Consider the following 15,857-nt stretch of genomic DNA (forward strand, 5'->3'; position numbering starts at 1 on the left):
TGCTACACCATAGATATGTACTGATATATACACATATTACCACTATGTATGTGCCAGTTTTTATAGTACCAACATCTATTATACGTTTATTGAGATGGCAAGAATTAGTTTTTCTATATTACTGAAGTACACATCCCAACATCTTTCCCAAAAGCGCCATGGATAATCAAATTGAAACGGTAAGTTACAGAAAAGCTGGCAATTAAATTATGCTAGTTAACGTTAGCTTCTTCATTTGATTGTCTGCAAATATTATTTGGGTAACATGATACTCTGAAACCATCACGACATGTTTGGATTTTTGACATTCTGTCAGGCTTTATAAGGGATTTTAAGCGTATCTGTAATACAATTTAACCCCGTAGCAAAATTTACCATAGTAAACATGCCAAACTGCTATATTCTACTGAAGTTTTAGTTACTGTAATAGAGTATCTAAATTCTGTCAATTGTAATAAGCATTCATATTCTAAAATAAGCTGTATCTACTCTTTAGAGAGCTTTCTGTCATTTTTGACATTTGTCAAATTTTTTGACAAATGTATTGTAAAATCCACTGGAGATATTTCAGTATTGAGCATGAAAGACTTCAGTGTCGCATTTAATAAAAATCTCTCTTGGTTAAAGATTGCTATGTATAGTAATGACTGCTTGCTTCTCTCCAGGCTCAGTGCTGCTCAGACAGCATTTCCCAGATCTCTGTCACCATCTCTGACTTCTCAGATGAGATTTTACTGAATATCCTGCGATTCATTCCTAGCCATGACCTGTTACTCAATGTAAGTCGAGTGTGCAGAAAACTCCGAACTCTCTGTCTGGACAAGAGCTTAAGAGCCCATGTACACCTGCATAAAGAATACACGGTAAGCCTGAACACACACTCCTACTGTTTCTTATTAGCATTTTGAATGGTAGTTTTTTATTTGCTCTGCTGATGTGTTTACTGATTTAATAGAAATGTATTTAAAATTAATGTTTAATTTTAGTCTATAAATGTCTCATGCGCATTTGATTATTTTTCAATTAAAATACTGTGATTTAGAGCATTTTTAGAGGATTTGTTGCAATTTAAAAATCACGATTATTTCACAAATATATTTAAAACATTAATATTGTGTTGTCAATTGTTGAAAATAAGTAATAGTTTACAGAACAAAATGCAAATAAAATTGTACTCAAACAAATAACTTTAGAAATTCAGAGAACCTGGGCCCAGTTTTTCAAAAGTAATCCAGTGGGATTTTGGATCACGGATTGGATCAAATCTTGCAAATGAGTTTTTCAAAAGTAACAGAGAGATTTTGAATTAAGATCAGATCATGTAATCCAACTTTACATTTGATTTGGATTAAACATGCTCTTTGGGTTATTCAAAACTTTGAACTCAGATTAGGATCTATTTGATACAAAAAACCTGGATTATCCTGATCCCATCCCCAGGGTGGATTATATAAAATAATAAAAAGTTGTATTATTTAAGTAAATGATCACAAACTTAATGGTTACCAATGATATATAAATTCCTTCTTAGTTGAAGCCTATATGAAGCATGTCACATCTAAAGATCAGTGCTTAATTTGTAAATTGGGAGGTCCCGGAACAGATCGGGGTAACGGATCTGGCATGTTACCAGAGGAGGGAGAGGTATCATGTGTGATACCTTTTATTCATGTGTGAGGAGGGGGATCGGTAAAATGAGGTGTCGGCACAAATTAAGCCCTGCTAATGAGATATGCTGAACGACAACAACAATATAATATCAAAGCAGTATTGTATTGGAACAAATTAAAAATGTAAAATGTTTCTGTACAAACTAAAAATGCAGTGTTTCTGTTTCTACCTATTAAGACAAACAATGGCTGTTTGTGGCCACTGGTATTTTGCCTATTTGTTGTTCTTCACTAAGCCAGTAGGCTACATTGTTGGTTCCATTTAAGGCTCTGGTAAACAGGATTTGGTAATCCTGAAATTTGGCATTTAGATCACAGTGACCCAACCCAATGTTCCCTTAAAAAACTGTCATAAACGTAAGATAGGTCAGTTTATCCTGGATAGCAAAACATGGGTTTTCCAAATCTGTACCAATTTGGTCCTCGTAAAATCTTTTGAAAAACTGGCCCTGAGAATGTCCAATCAGAACTATACAATTGATCAAATAATTGTAATTCAAGACTTCGTCTGTATTAACCAGTTATATTTGATCTTTCTCAAAGGCAAACGATGATGCTGTGAAGCAGCTCTTAAAGGTCATTTCAGCTGACATCCAGACGTTAAACCTCAGTGGCTGCTACTGGCTGGCAGGCTCTACCGTAGATCAGGTCACCCGTTGTAAGTCTTTGGTCAGTTTGGACCTTTCCGGCTGCAGATTGACATCAGTTCGCCTCTCACATCTGCTGAGCTCTCTTAGCTCTCTGAACTCTCTTGCACTTGATGTGGGGCCGGGGTTTGATCTCCACCAGCTGAGCGCAGAGGGTAAGTCTGCTCTGGCTCGTCTGCAGGAGCTCAAGCAGACGTTGTTGACTCCTTCCTATGGCGTGGTTCCCTGCTGCAGTGCCCTGCGGCGCCTTCACCTCTATCTAGAGGCCAGCGAGGTCTGGAGGGAGGCTGGTGGGTGTGCGCAGCTGATGGTGGGCCAGAGCAGCGTGCCGCACTATCAGAACCTGCGCTGGTTCTCCGCTCGCCTCGCACCCGGTGAAGTCAATCGTACTCTATTGGCGCTTTACTTGGCTGTTTTCAGTATGAGAGTTCCTGAAGGCCTTACAGGATTGGTACTCTCTGTGCCAGGCCCTGCACCACCTAGACCAGTCGCAATGACTGCGCTAATGGAAAGCATGGCGTCAACTGTGGGAAATACTGTTAGTGCTTTACAGCTTCCACGGACATGGTTGGACGGTGCTATACTTGGGCGGGTATTAGCGCATGGCTGTCCTGCATACCTGAATGTCTCCCGGTGTTCATCTCCAGGGTTCAACCCCTTACATGTGCTTCTCAGTGCGGGACGTGACCTCACACCCCTGCGGAGCCTCAACCTGCGGGGATGTGGTCGAGGCCCGCTCTCTGAGAACTGTGGGAAGGGTGATGAGGAGATGGACACGGACAGCGTCAAAGCACTTGCAGAATGTTGCCCACATCTTAATCACCTTAATTTATCTGCAACGCACTACCATCATAATCTCTCCTCAGGGCACGATGGACATTTGTGTGGTACTTTGGGACGCCTCACTGGCTTGTGCTCGCTTGCTCTTCCGGTGTGTGCATTAGCTCAATCTCCTCCAACTCCTGTAAACAATCAAGACTCCAACACAGACCTTGCCTCAAGATCACTGCTGCTCGGGCTAAAAAAGACCACCCGTATTGGTGTGCCCACATATCGACCCACATCTGAGATCACAGTGGGTCAGGGGGAAGAGCGGACAGACCGGGGCTTGTGCGTTCAACAACTGCTTCAAGGTTGCCCGTATCTAGTAGAGCTGGAGCTTATTGGGGCAGGCTTTTCCTCAGCCATGCCACGGAACGAGCCAGCCATCCGCAAGGACCCTGCTGCATGTTCTTGGTCCTACAGCGTAGGAGATGGGGAGTTAGCTGCTTTAGGTGGGATGAAATTTTTGCGCAAGCTCACCCTCGCGCATTTACCAGGAGTTCTGAAGGGGACTGGACTCATCGAGCTGCTTCAAGGGTGCAAGGACCTGCATTCGTTATCGCTGGCAAATCTAGGATCTTTAAAGACCATGAATTACATGCAGGCCCTGCTGGAGGCTCTTACCTACTGCACACAGCTCAGGGACTTAAGGTGAACGTGCAGCCAACACACAAAATATATTCAATAAGGTTGTTGCTGGAAGAGGTACAGCTGCAGCAGGAAGTTAAGGAGATTATTATTTATTAAATTACCTGTCAATTGTATTTTATTAATGTATACCCCTACCCAACCCTAAACCCAAGCATCACAGTAATGTGAAAACAGTTATTATACATAGTATTATTCATTTTATTTATTAAATTCTCCATTAAATTTTATTTTATTAAGGTCTACCACTACCCCAACCCCAAAACCAGTAAGTATACAGAGTATTATCATATTGTTCATTAAATTATCCATTAATTGTATGTTATTAACATCTACACCTACCCGAATCCTAAACCCAACCATCACAGTAATGTAAAAACAGAATTATATAGCGAGTATTATTCATTTTATTTATTAAATTCTCCATTAAATTGTATTTTATTAAGGTCTACTCCTGGCCCAACCTTAAATCAAACCATCACAGTAATGTAAAAACAGAATTATATAGCGAGTATTATTCATATTATTTATTAAATTACCCATTACATTGTTTTTTATAATGTTTACCCCAGCCCAACCCTAAACCCAACCATCACAGTAATGTAAAGTTATTGTCGTACAGCATCACAAAAGTTATGCGTTATTTACATGAATATGCGCAGCTGTATCTTATCTAGACTTTACCAGTCAACAACTTCACTCAAACAAACATAAACCTGTGGTTCATTTGTTAGCAATGACATCATTTCACCAATAATGAACAAAATCTGCTGATGTTAAGAGAGTTTTCCAACAGAAGAGGGCAGCACCATTACACCAGACCTGCTGTACATTTTAAGTGTTCAGACACATACGCTTAAAATAATATCATTTTATTCGATTTTCATTATTGGGCAACTGAGCAGTCAGGTGAATGTGACCACTTAATCATAAGTATTGTAAATCACGTTTTGCTCGATAGTAGGTATTACTCTAATAGCTGCATACAGTTTAAGTCAGAATTATTAGCCCCCCTATTTATTTTTTCCCCAATTTCTGTTTAACGGAGTTTAACGTTTTTAACACGTTTCTAAACATAATAGTTTTAATAACTGATTTATTTTATCTTTGCTATGATGACAGTAAATAATATTTGACTAGATATTTTTCAAGACGCTTATACAGCTTAAAGTGGCATTTAAAGGCAGGTTAGGGTAATTAGGCAAGTTACTGTATAATGATGGTTTGTTCTGTAGACTATCGAAAAAAATATAAAGCTTAAATGGGATAATATTAACCTTAAAACGTTTATTAAAAAATTAAAAACTGCTTTTATTCTAGCCGAAATAAAACAATTAAGACTTTCTCCAGAAAAATAAATATTATCAGACATACTGTGAAAGTTTCCTTGCTCTGTTAAACATCATTTGGGAAATATTTAAAAAAGAAAAGAAATTCAAAGGGGGGCTAATAATTCTGACTATAACTGTACATTTAAAATAATAAAACAAACATTGATTGTGACACTGTCTGAACTCAGAATGTCATCATATACATAAGGTTTTATATACATTTATATAAATTAGGGCATGTATAACTAATTATTTACTTGTCTGTCAAGTAGCTGGGTTTAAAGGGCTCTTATGGTGAAAAATCTACTTTTGAAGCTGTTTGTACAGACATATGTGTAGGTATAGTGTATAGACCATCATATTGGGGTAATATAAACACACCCAGTCCTTTTTTTTTCTCAATTTAGCAACATAAAAACGGTGGACCAGTTGGAGTGGTTTTCAGAGCGACCGCAACTTGACGTAGGGGTGCGGTCCCCCTGCCCACCAATATTGATTGACAGGCGCGCATCACCATATCCTCAGTTTATTGTTTCACGTCCGCCATTTTCAGCGTGTGAGTCAAAGCGATATCACTAAAGGAACACTCTTGCTCTATTTTTAGATGTAAGGCACATTGGGCTCAACACAAGATCAATATTCTCCACATGCAACTTTAGGTGCGTTTGCAAACGTATACTTTTCATTGCGTCTACCTTAAACTTCAGCTGTTTGCATTTCTCGCGGTCACAAAGCTCCCTGTCATCTTAACTAGGTGCAGCTGAAAAGTGCGAGCGCGTTGCCTCACGTGCGCGTCTCTCCATTGAAAATAAAATAATGAACTTGCCGCAGGTGGCACACCAGAAGCGCCACTCTGTGTGGCGAGATGCTCAGCATATATTTTTTTCGATAGCAGAAGTTAGTGATTTATTTTAATTATTTAGCCTAACATGTTTACTGTTCTAAAATATTATAAAAAATAATTTCCAAAACATTATTATAAACATTATAGTAAATTGAAAAATGTCAAATGAAATGCTGTATATTGTGTTCAATGGGGACAAATGTGTTGTTTTTTACGAAGATATTTAAAAACAACTTTATTTTAGAGCTCTAATCAGAATACCTTGATTCTGTGAAACTGTGATATTTTTATCCAAGGTTATCATACCGTTTCAAGCTTATACCGACCCATGCCTAATTTTGAATTGCCTCAATTTTAATTTCTAATTAAAGTTGGCAAAAAATGATCACAGAAATGTAAAGTAAAATACAACACACAATAACAGACCTTTTGATTAGCATTAGCAGACCATGTGTATCTTTTTGTTGTGTTTGCATCTGTAAAATGCATTGGAGTTTAGCAAAAGTTGATCTTGTTATTATTTTTGCCTAATTGTGTAGTTATTCTGCACATTTTATTCATGCATTTGGCATTTAGGCTCTTGAACTCTAGAATTTCCACCAAACACACAACTATGCAAGATGAAAAGTCAATTATATAATTTATTGGTCACTTTACAATCATGTTAAATTAGTTAATGTATTTACTAACATGAACTAATTATGAACAATACTTGTACAGCATTTATTAATCATAGTTCAACGTTTACTGATGCATTGTTAAAATCCAAATTCATGCTTAATGACATTAGTTAATGCACCGTGTTAACATCACCTAACAATGTAACGACTGTATTTCTATTAAATAACACAAAGAAATACTGTAATAAATGTATTGTTAATTGTTTGTTCATGTTATTAAATACAGTAATTAATACAACCTTATTGTAAAGTGTTACCAATTTATTAGTAACATTTACATTTTCATCAAATATTTCAGTCCTATAACTGATGCATTTATTCACTCTTTCTCTCTGTGAACTTGCAGGCTGGAGCAGCCCTACTTTAATGCAAACGCAGCGTTTTTCGAAGCGCTCATTCAGTGTCGTCAGCTGCGGCGTCTGTGTTTAGTTTCTCGACACGGCACTTTCCAACCCTCCGCTGTAACGGCCTTCATGCAGAGCTGCGCTGATGTCATCATGTGCCACATGTTCATGGGAGGAACGCTGGTGGCCTGTAAAACCCTGCAGAAAACCCTTCTGGACAGGTCACAAATCTTAATAATGAAGTCTTTCCCAATGTGTGAATGATCATTGTTGATAAAGTAACTTGACGTACAGTTGAGGTCTGAATTTTTAGCCCTCCTGAATTATTAGCCACCCTGTTTATTTTTGTTTTATGGAGATTTATTTCAACACATTTCTAAACAAAATAGTTTGAATAGCTAATTTTTAATAACTGATTATTATCTTTATTTATCTTTGCCATGACAGTACATAATATTTTACTTGATATTTTTCAAGATACTAGTATTCAGCTTAACGTGACATTAAAATGCTTAACTAGGTTAATTAGGGTAATTAGGCAAGTCATTGTAGAATGAGGGTTTGTTCTGTAGACAAGTGGTTGCCAAAGTGGGGGTTGCAGGACCATGACAGGGGGCCCCTTAGTGATTTCCAAAATCAAATACATTTTATTAAACTATTAGAATTACCAATTAAATTGAATAAATGAAAAGCCATTATTCTTTAAATCTTTTTTTTTTTTTTTATAGGATCGGTGTGTTTACGTTAGGTTAACAACCTAATAGCATCAGCTGCAGCAGATTGATTTTATAGCACCAGATTAAACTTTCTGACAACTTTATGGCAATCAAATACAACACAGGACACAACTGAATATTGAGAATGACCTCTGATTGGCGGTTTCGAAATTAAACCAAGAATAGACATGTGCTGAAAACATTGTGCCTAGCAGTCTCAATAGCTGAGGTTAATATTAAATTAAACAAATTAATAAATGACTTTAAAATTATATAGTTGTTAGACATTTTTTGTGTTGTCAATATGCTCGTGTTTATATAGCCTTAATGTTGTGTGTGCAATGTTTGTGTATTTATAACTAGCTCTAAGGAATTTTGGGGTCGTGGGCGGAAAAGTTAGGGAACCACTGCTGTAGACAATCGAAAACAAATATTGCTTAAGAGGGCTAATAATATTGACCTTAAATTGTATTTAAAAAAAATTTAAAACTGCTTTTATTCTAGCCAAAATAAAACAAGACTTTCTCTAGAAGAAGAAATATAGGAAATACTGTGAAAAATTTCATGCTCTGTTAAATATAATTTATGAAATATTCGAAAAAGAATGGAAATCAGACTAATAATTTTGACTTTAACTGTATATATTCTTTTCTCTCTGCAGTTTCTCAGCGTCTCGTCCAGCTCTTAGTGTGGTGATTTACCCTTTACTGCATGAAGACCTGGCCCACGTGATCAGAGGTATGCCACTTTGCCACCTGGACGAAATGACACTTTTTAAAAGTCGTGTTGCTGAAGAGCCCATGAGACAGTGACTGTGGAAATATTGACAAAAAAAGAATCATTCTTTGGTGCATTAACCTGGGTCAAACATCTGTGCCGTTTTTGAGAGTGTATTCATAATTGTGCATTGTGGAAAGTCTACTTTCTGATGATGAAATATTAGCACACCGGTTAGAGGATTACAGGAAATCCTTTTTTTTTCTTGACTTGAGAGATCAAATGGACAATCATAGCTTTTCCTAATAAGCTCATTGTTTACCAGTAAAGAGCCAGTATGAACAAGCTCTATGTCAGGTTATAATGTCATCTTTAAATATGTGCCAAAATAAAACCTTCATCTCTTCATGTGTTGTGTTCACTGAGTTATAATCCCTCTCCTAATTTGACAAAACATTATTATATCTTTGAATATGAACTCTTGAGAATGTGATATGCTTTTCTGGAAGTTAAAGCAGCACAAGTTTATCAGGGATGTCTCATTTTATAGCATATTTGTTTTAAAAACTGGGTTACAATGAACTCCAAATTTAAGCTTCTAAAGTGATCATTTCCCCCAAAGCTTTAATTTAGTCCATGCAATATTTCAGCATAGTTAAAACAACTTATAAGTTTCATTTTCAGGATCATGTGATGCTAAAGTTTGGAGTCATGATGTGTTTAGAGCCAGCTCCGAATGGGCTGGTCAGCTCCAAGTCGGGTGGGATTTGAGCTTCAAGTGGGCTGTACAAACCTTCTGGAGTTTTCATTTATTTAATGTCTTGTACAGAGTCCAACCTTTTATGTTTTATAAACATGTACACCCACCCCAACCATAAACCCAACCTCACAATAACCTGTTGTGTTTTCTTAAAGGGGTGGTCCACTATGATATCATAATTTAAACTTTAGTTGATGTGTAATGTAGCTGTGTGAACATAAACAACATCTCTGAATGTAATACGCTCCAAGTACAATGCAAATGGAGTCTTTTACAGAGTTAGCTTAGCGAAGCCTACAGCTAATGAAGTTTGGGGACTTCAAAAAATACATCCAGGTTAATGATGTCATAAACCCTTCAGGCTGTTATAGCAGAGACTCTTCCTAGTGACATGAAACTGATCCGCGAATCACAGCAAACCGAGTCTACTTGCATCATAGGTCCCATCCACTTGGTGTTCACCCAGCCTGCTAGCGATGTAATCTTTCCCACTTGGGCTGCAATGATGCCTACTTGGAAAAAAATAAACCGTAAAATACATGTTAAATATAAACATACAACATGTTATATTTCATAATATTAATTTTTATTGTATTTTGATGAAATAAATGCATCCTCAGTGAGCAGAAGAACCTTTTTTCATAAGCATTAACAAATTTGAATGATTTTTTTGCTGCCTCAGTTTAATCTGAACTAATGTGTTGAGAATTTTTGATTTATTCAGGTCTTCATGAAGACCACAAAATGCCCCTTCACACCTCTCCAAAACATGAGGTGTGTTGTCTGAATTTACTACCTCGGAAAATCTAATTTTGTCTTTCAGAAACTTGTAACCAGTCATTGTGATTTTAAATCATCATAAATGTATAAATCAGCTTGAAATGGGCGTACAAGACAAACAGAAATAATAAATAAAAGACAAGACAAATAAAAAATATTTGTTCAAGAATGTTATTTAAATTATGCAAACCAACAGGAAATCTTTTAGCTTGATTTAGTCAGTGAAAGTTAAGCTTGGAAAACACCTTTGTAGAGTTTTGTATTTCCTTATTTAATCAAAAATGAACAAAATTTGCATGACAGGAAAATAAACCAGGAGTGATGCCAAGATGATAGCCAATACAGTTAACTTTACAGTTCACCTGGCAAAAAAAAACCTTATTTGTCTTATGTTAATGAGCTTCTCTAGTAGATTTGCATATATAAGATCACTATATATGCTACCTGACAAAAGTCTTGTCGCCCATTCAAGTTTTAGAAACAACAAGTAATAACCTGACTTCTAGTTGATCATTTGGTATCAGAAGTGGCTTATATGAAAGGCAAAAGCCTCTAGATTATGCTTATTTTACCAAAATAAAATATGGTCATGTCTTGATTTTTAATTAGGACAGTAAGGTCTGACTTTACTTAGACTTTACTTTGTCACTTAACAGAAATAATGTCTAGTGTAGAATATAAACTCATGGTGCAGTGGAAAAAGAATTATTATTGTCTGTGATTCCCATGAGCTTGGAGGACTGCATCCATACGTCTCTGCAATGACTCAAATAACTCATTAATAAAGTCATCTGGAATGGCAAAGAAAGCGTTCTTGCAGGACTCCCAGAGTTCATCAAGATTCTTTGGATTCATCTTCAATGCCTCCTCCTTCATATTACCCCAGGCATGCTCAATAATGTTCATGGCTGGTGACTGGGCTGGCCAATCCTGAAGCACTTGACCTTCTTTGCTTTCAGGAACTTTGATGTGGAGGCTGAAGTATGAGGAGCGCTACCCTGCTGAAAAATTTGGCCTCTTCTGTGGTTTGTAATGTAATGGGCAGCACGAATGTCTTGATACCTCAGGCTGTTGATGTTGCCATCCACTCTGCAGATCTCTCGCACCCCCCCATACTGAACCATGATTTTTTCTTCACCAAACTTGACAGATTTTTGTGAGAATCTTGGGTCCATATTGAGTTCCAGTAGGTCTTCTGCAGTATTTGTGATGATTGGGATGCAGTTCAACAGATGATTCATCAGAAAAATCTAACTTCTGCCACTTTTCCAAATGTTCAAATAGAAAAGTTATTAAGTTTTAAGTATTAAGTCAAGTTATTATTTGTTACTCTTACAACTCAGATCAACGACAAGACATTTATCAGCTAGTGTACTGTATGCTGTAACAAATATACAGTATCATGTAAAGTGTTTGCTTTCAGTTTCATAAATGAACCTATTGTTGGTATTTGGTTTAAAGTTCATTTCCTTGAAAGTGTTCATGTGTTGAAAGATAAAAGCCGGAGGTTAGAAATACACATCCTGCTCACTGAATCAACAGTGTTCAGTTTCGGTGTGTATTTGTAGAGTTGCCTTGGACTGTTTACAATTTAATTATTTATTATTTGTTGAGTATTTCATGCAGTAAAGGTAAATTATGCACTACTTCATGCAGTAAATGGACATTTATATTCTGCTTACCTGGCACCAGGTACAGGTATGCTGAATAACAATAACAGAGTCAATATGTCCGGCTTCATTCTTCTGCTTAAATAATAATCAATATTAAATCTCAGGAGGATTTGTCAGAATGGATATGAACATTCATATAAAAATGTAGAGACAGATTTTCAGTGCTATATTATTTCGCTTATTGTGAGTTTGATTGCTCTACAAAATCCACAATGAAAGAAAAAGAAAAGAAATCCTTAATGATTTTAAGAGTTGGAAATGGAAATACTGCTGGTTTTAAAGAAAACTGTGTTGGTCCTGTTATTCTCTGTTGGTAAATGTTTGAATTATGTTGGTGGCATGTTAAAATCCTAATCAAATGTGTCTCAGAACATACTGGAAACCATTAAAATGTGCTGGTTTTAATGGTTAAAAGTTGATTGTAATGTTCTAAGGTTGTGGATATCATTAGAATGTTACACGATGGTTTCTCTTGCCTTTTGCACCCAAGTAAAATTAGGCTGATAAATTATCAGGATACAGCAAATAGTCTAAGACATGCTTTCCTGTTCACTGAATGTTATCATTTATATCATTTGAATTATTGAAAAATTGCAGACACTAGCTCGTGTGAAAATATCCTGGACGTTTTAAAATGTTGGTCACACTATACTATAAGGTTCATTCATTCATTTTTTATTCAGCTTAGTCCCTTCATTAATTAGGGGTCGCCACAGCGGTATGAACTGCCAACTTATTCAGCATACGTTTTACACCTCGGATGCCCTTCCAGCTGCTACCCATCTCTGGGAAACAGCCACACACACTCATACACTACAGACAATTTGGCCTACCCAATTCACCTGTTACGCATGTCTTTGGACTTGTGGGCGAAACCTGAGCACTCGGGGGAAACCAATACAAACACCGGGAGAGCATGCAAACTCCACACAGAAACGCCAACTGACCCATCTGAGGCTCAAACCAGCGACCTTCTTGCTGTGAGGCGAACGTGCTACCCACTGCGCCACCGTGCAGCCACAGTAAGGTTCATTTAATGTTAGTTAATGTATTTATTTACTAACCTTAAGGAGCAATACTAATACATCATTTATTGATCATAGTTCGGCATTTACAGGTGTGCTTCTTAACATTAGTCAATGCATTAACTGTATTTTCATTAATGTTATGAAAGATAAATAATATCAAATGTACTGCTCAAGTTAGCTACATTAGCTTATAAGAATAATGCAACTTAAATATTCGTAATAAAGAAACATTCTAGATAAGCTCAAATATTTTGTCAATAAAACTCCAGTGGAGTTTTTCATTGGCTGTGAATTGAGCTTGCAATCAGATTTCTGTGTGGAGTTTGCATGTTCTTCCCATGTTTGCATGGGTTTTCTTCAGGTGCTCCTGTTTCCCCCACAGTCCCAAGACATGCGCTATAGGTGATAGGGTAAGCTGAATTGGCTGTAGTGTATGAGTGTGTGTGTGTGAATGTGAGAGTGTATGGGTGCTTTCCAGTACTGGGTTACAGCTGAAAGGGCATCCGCTTTGTATAACATATGCTGGAATAGTTGGTGGTACCATTTCCCTGTGGCGATCCCTGATAAATCCAAAGACTAAAGGCTCCACAGGAAAATGAATAAAGGAATTTTTTTTTTATTAAATATGAAAATGTTTCAATGTTACGAGGTACACCATGTTTAAATAATACAATAAACAAACAAGAATATTATTAAATATACTGTACTGACCACAAATGTGACCACAAATTGTACTATATATACAGTTGAAGTCAGAATTATTAGCCCTTTGAATTTTTTCTTTTTTAAATAAAAAAAGGAAGAAAATTTTCACAGTATGTCTGATAATATTTTTGTTTTATTTCAGCTAGAATAAATGATGTTAAAAAATTATTAGCCCCTTTAAGCTAATTTTTTTTTTCTCGATAGTCTACAGAACAAACCATTATTATACAGTAACTTGCCTAATTACCCTAACCTTCCTGTTAACCTAATTAACCTAGTTAAGCCTTTAAATGTCACTTTAAGCTGTATAGAAGTGTCTTGAAAAATATCTAGTCAAATATTATTTACTGTCATCATGGCAAAGATAAAAGAAATCAGTTATTAGAAATGAGTTATTAAAACTATTATGTTTAGAAAAGTGTTGAAAATCTTCTCTGTTAAACAGAAATTGGGGAAAAAATAAATGTGGCTAATAATTCACGTGTAAACTCCAGTGATGTTCTTGCTGTGAGGCAATTGTGCTAACCACTGGGCCACCGTGCCACCTATCTAGGAAAGGAGAAGTAGGGGTGGAAGGGGGAATTCTTCAAAATGAAGATGGCTGTTGTATGGAACTTGGGGTATTTTTGGTGGCTTAGGAATCGTCTGATTGGTGAATCATAAATTAAATAATGCGGGACCGGCTGCAAGCAATTATAAGCACATGATCCTATTGAAATTAGTTTATAAATAAAGTTCACATATAAATAAACTTGCCTTGCCTAAAAATGACAAGCTCCGGTGTTTTTCCATTCACACATTTATTTACAGTTACAGTGAAAAACAGTGAATAATGGGATTACAAGGAAAAAATTATTCTCAACTCAAGCGCTACAGACTGCTACAATATTAGCTGTGATTACCAATGTTTGTGAGATTCGTTTGTGAGAATCTTTTTTTAAAAGGTGTGATTACTGATCACATTCATCATGTTTGGTCCAATTAAAACAAAACTCTATGGTGTGGTTCAACTAAAATACTAACATAACACCTGTAAACAAACAATAAGGTGCAACCATAAAAATCGCTGGGGGTTTTTCTCATCATAGTCGCAGTGTTGCTCATAAAAATACCACCGATCTCCTTTAGGGAGAACATTGTATGTGTGTGATTGAGTAATACCTGGTGCTTCTTGGTTCCTTTACACATTTTTGAGCTTTGTGAGTTTATAAACTGATAAACGCCATCATATGTACACACATACAGCGGGGAAAATAAGTGTTGAACACATCACCATTTTTTCTCAGTAAACATATTTCTAAGGTGCTTAGACTTTAAATTTTCCCTGGATGTGGTGACAAAGAAATCCATATAGGCAAAGAAAACAAATCTAATTAGTTTACAAATGAAGTTATGTGTTATAAAATGATGCAGGGAAAATGTATTGAACACATGAAGAAAGGGAGGTGTAGAAAGGTAGTGAAAGCCCAGACAGCAGCTGAAATCTTTCAGCAGTTCTTCAGCAACCCTCAGCCCTTCCTCATTGTAAATTTATATTTTCTGCTTCAGTCCAACATCTACATTAGTAGGATGATGAAGATGAAACTAGGACATTTCAGCAAGACAATGATCCAAAACACAGTCAAGGAAACTCTCAGATGCTTTCAGAGAAAGAAAATCAAGCTGTAGAATGGCCCAGCCAATCGCCTGATCTGAATCCAATAAAAAATACAAATTAAAAATCAGATTTGATAGACGAGACCCACAGAACCATCAAGATTTTTACACTCTGTTGAAGTCCATCTTTAATCACCAAAAAAGCCTTTTATATGAAGTATTAAATACATTTCAGTGGTTCAGTGCTTTATCCTTGTGTCATTCCATTGTTATTACAAAGAACAAATTTTCAGATTTTTTTGTTTTGTTTTATTTTTATGTTTGTATTGTTTGGGTTTTTACCAAAATCTGGTTCAATTCCACATCAACAGCTCCTTTAGAAATGTTATTCCTAGGAAAAAACATGACGTGTTCAATACTTATTTTACTTAATAAAACATGCTCAACCCAGCACAAATAGATGCTTTAAATGTTTAGAAAACATTTTTAGAATATAGAATTTTCAAAATATTTATATTAACATTTTTGTGTGTGTGTGTCTTTAGATTAGGAATTAAATATGACAGAAAGATTTTTAAGTGGACCAAAACCAAATGTTTAATTAACATATATGGAATATGGAATAATAACAGAAACAAACTATGGGCCTAATTTTCCGTGTATTTTATTTGTAAATATGACAATTTTTTTGCTAATTTGAATGTTATTACTGGGCATTATCAGTGGTTATCAGCTGATAGATATAGGCCAATAGAGGTCTCTTGCACCTACTAGTAGGCTCAGAAGGCTGTAATCATCCTTCAACATGGTTAATCAGTTATAGATCACATACATCTGTTGGAGGAAGTTAACAAGAATTATTTATATTGTTTATAATATTTCCCATTTATTGTATT

The 15,857-nt window shown here is 36.1% G+C and overlaps 1 protein-coding gene across 1 annotated transcript; it reads left to right on the plus strand.

Moving 5' to 3' along the window:
• Window positions 1–8,808, plus strand: fbxl18 (F-box and leucine-rich repeat protein 18). The gene is made up of 5 exons (XM_056462697.1): window positions 1–179; window positions 666–863; window positions 2,214–3,790; window positions 6,989–7,207; window positions 8,364–8,808. Exons 1-5 carry the CDS (start codon window positions 159–161, stop codon window positions 8,512–8,514), a joined length of 2,166 nt encoding a protein of 721 aa, XP_056318672.1. The 5' UTR covers window positions 1–158; the 3' UTR covers window positions 8,515–8,808.
• The last annotated feature ends 7,049 nt before the right edge of the window (window positions 8,809–15,857 follow it).

This window comes from Danio aesculapii, chromosome 1 (genome assembly GCF_903798145.1).
Source record: "Danio aesculapii chromosome 1, fDanAes4.1, whole genome shotgun sequence".
Taxonomy (NCBI): domain Eukaryota; kingdom Metazoa; phylum Chordata; class Actinopteri; order Cypriniformes; family Danionidae; genus Danio; species Danio aesculapii.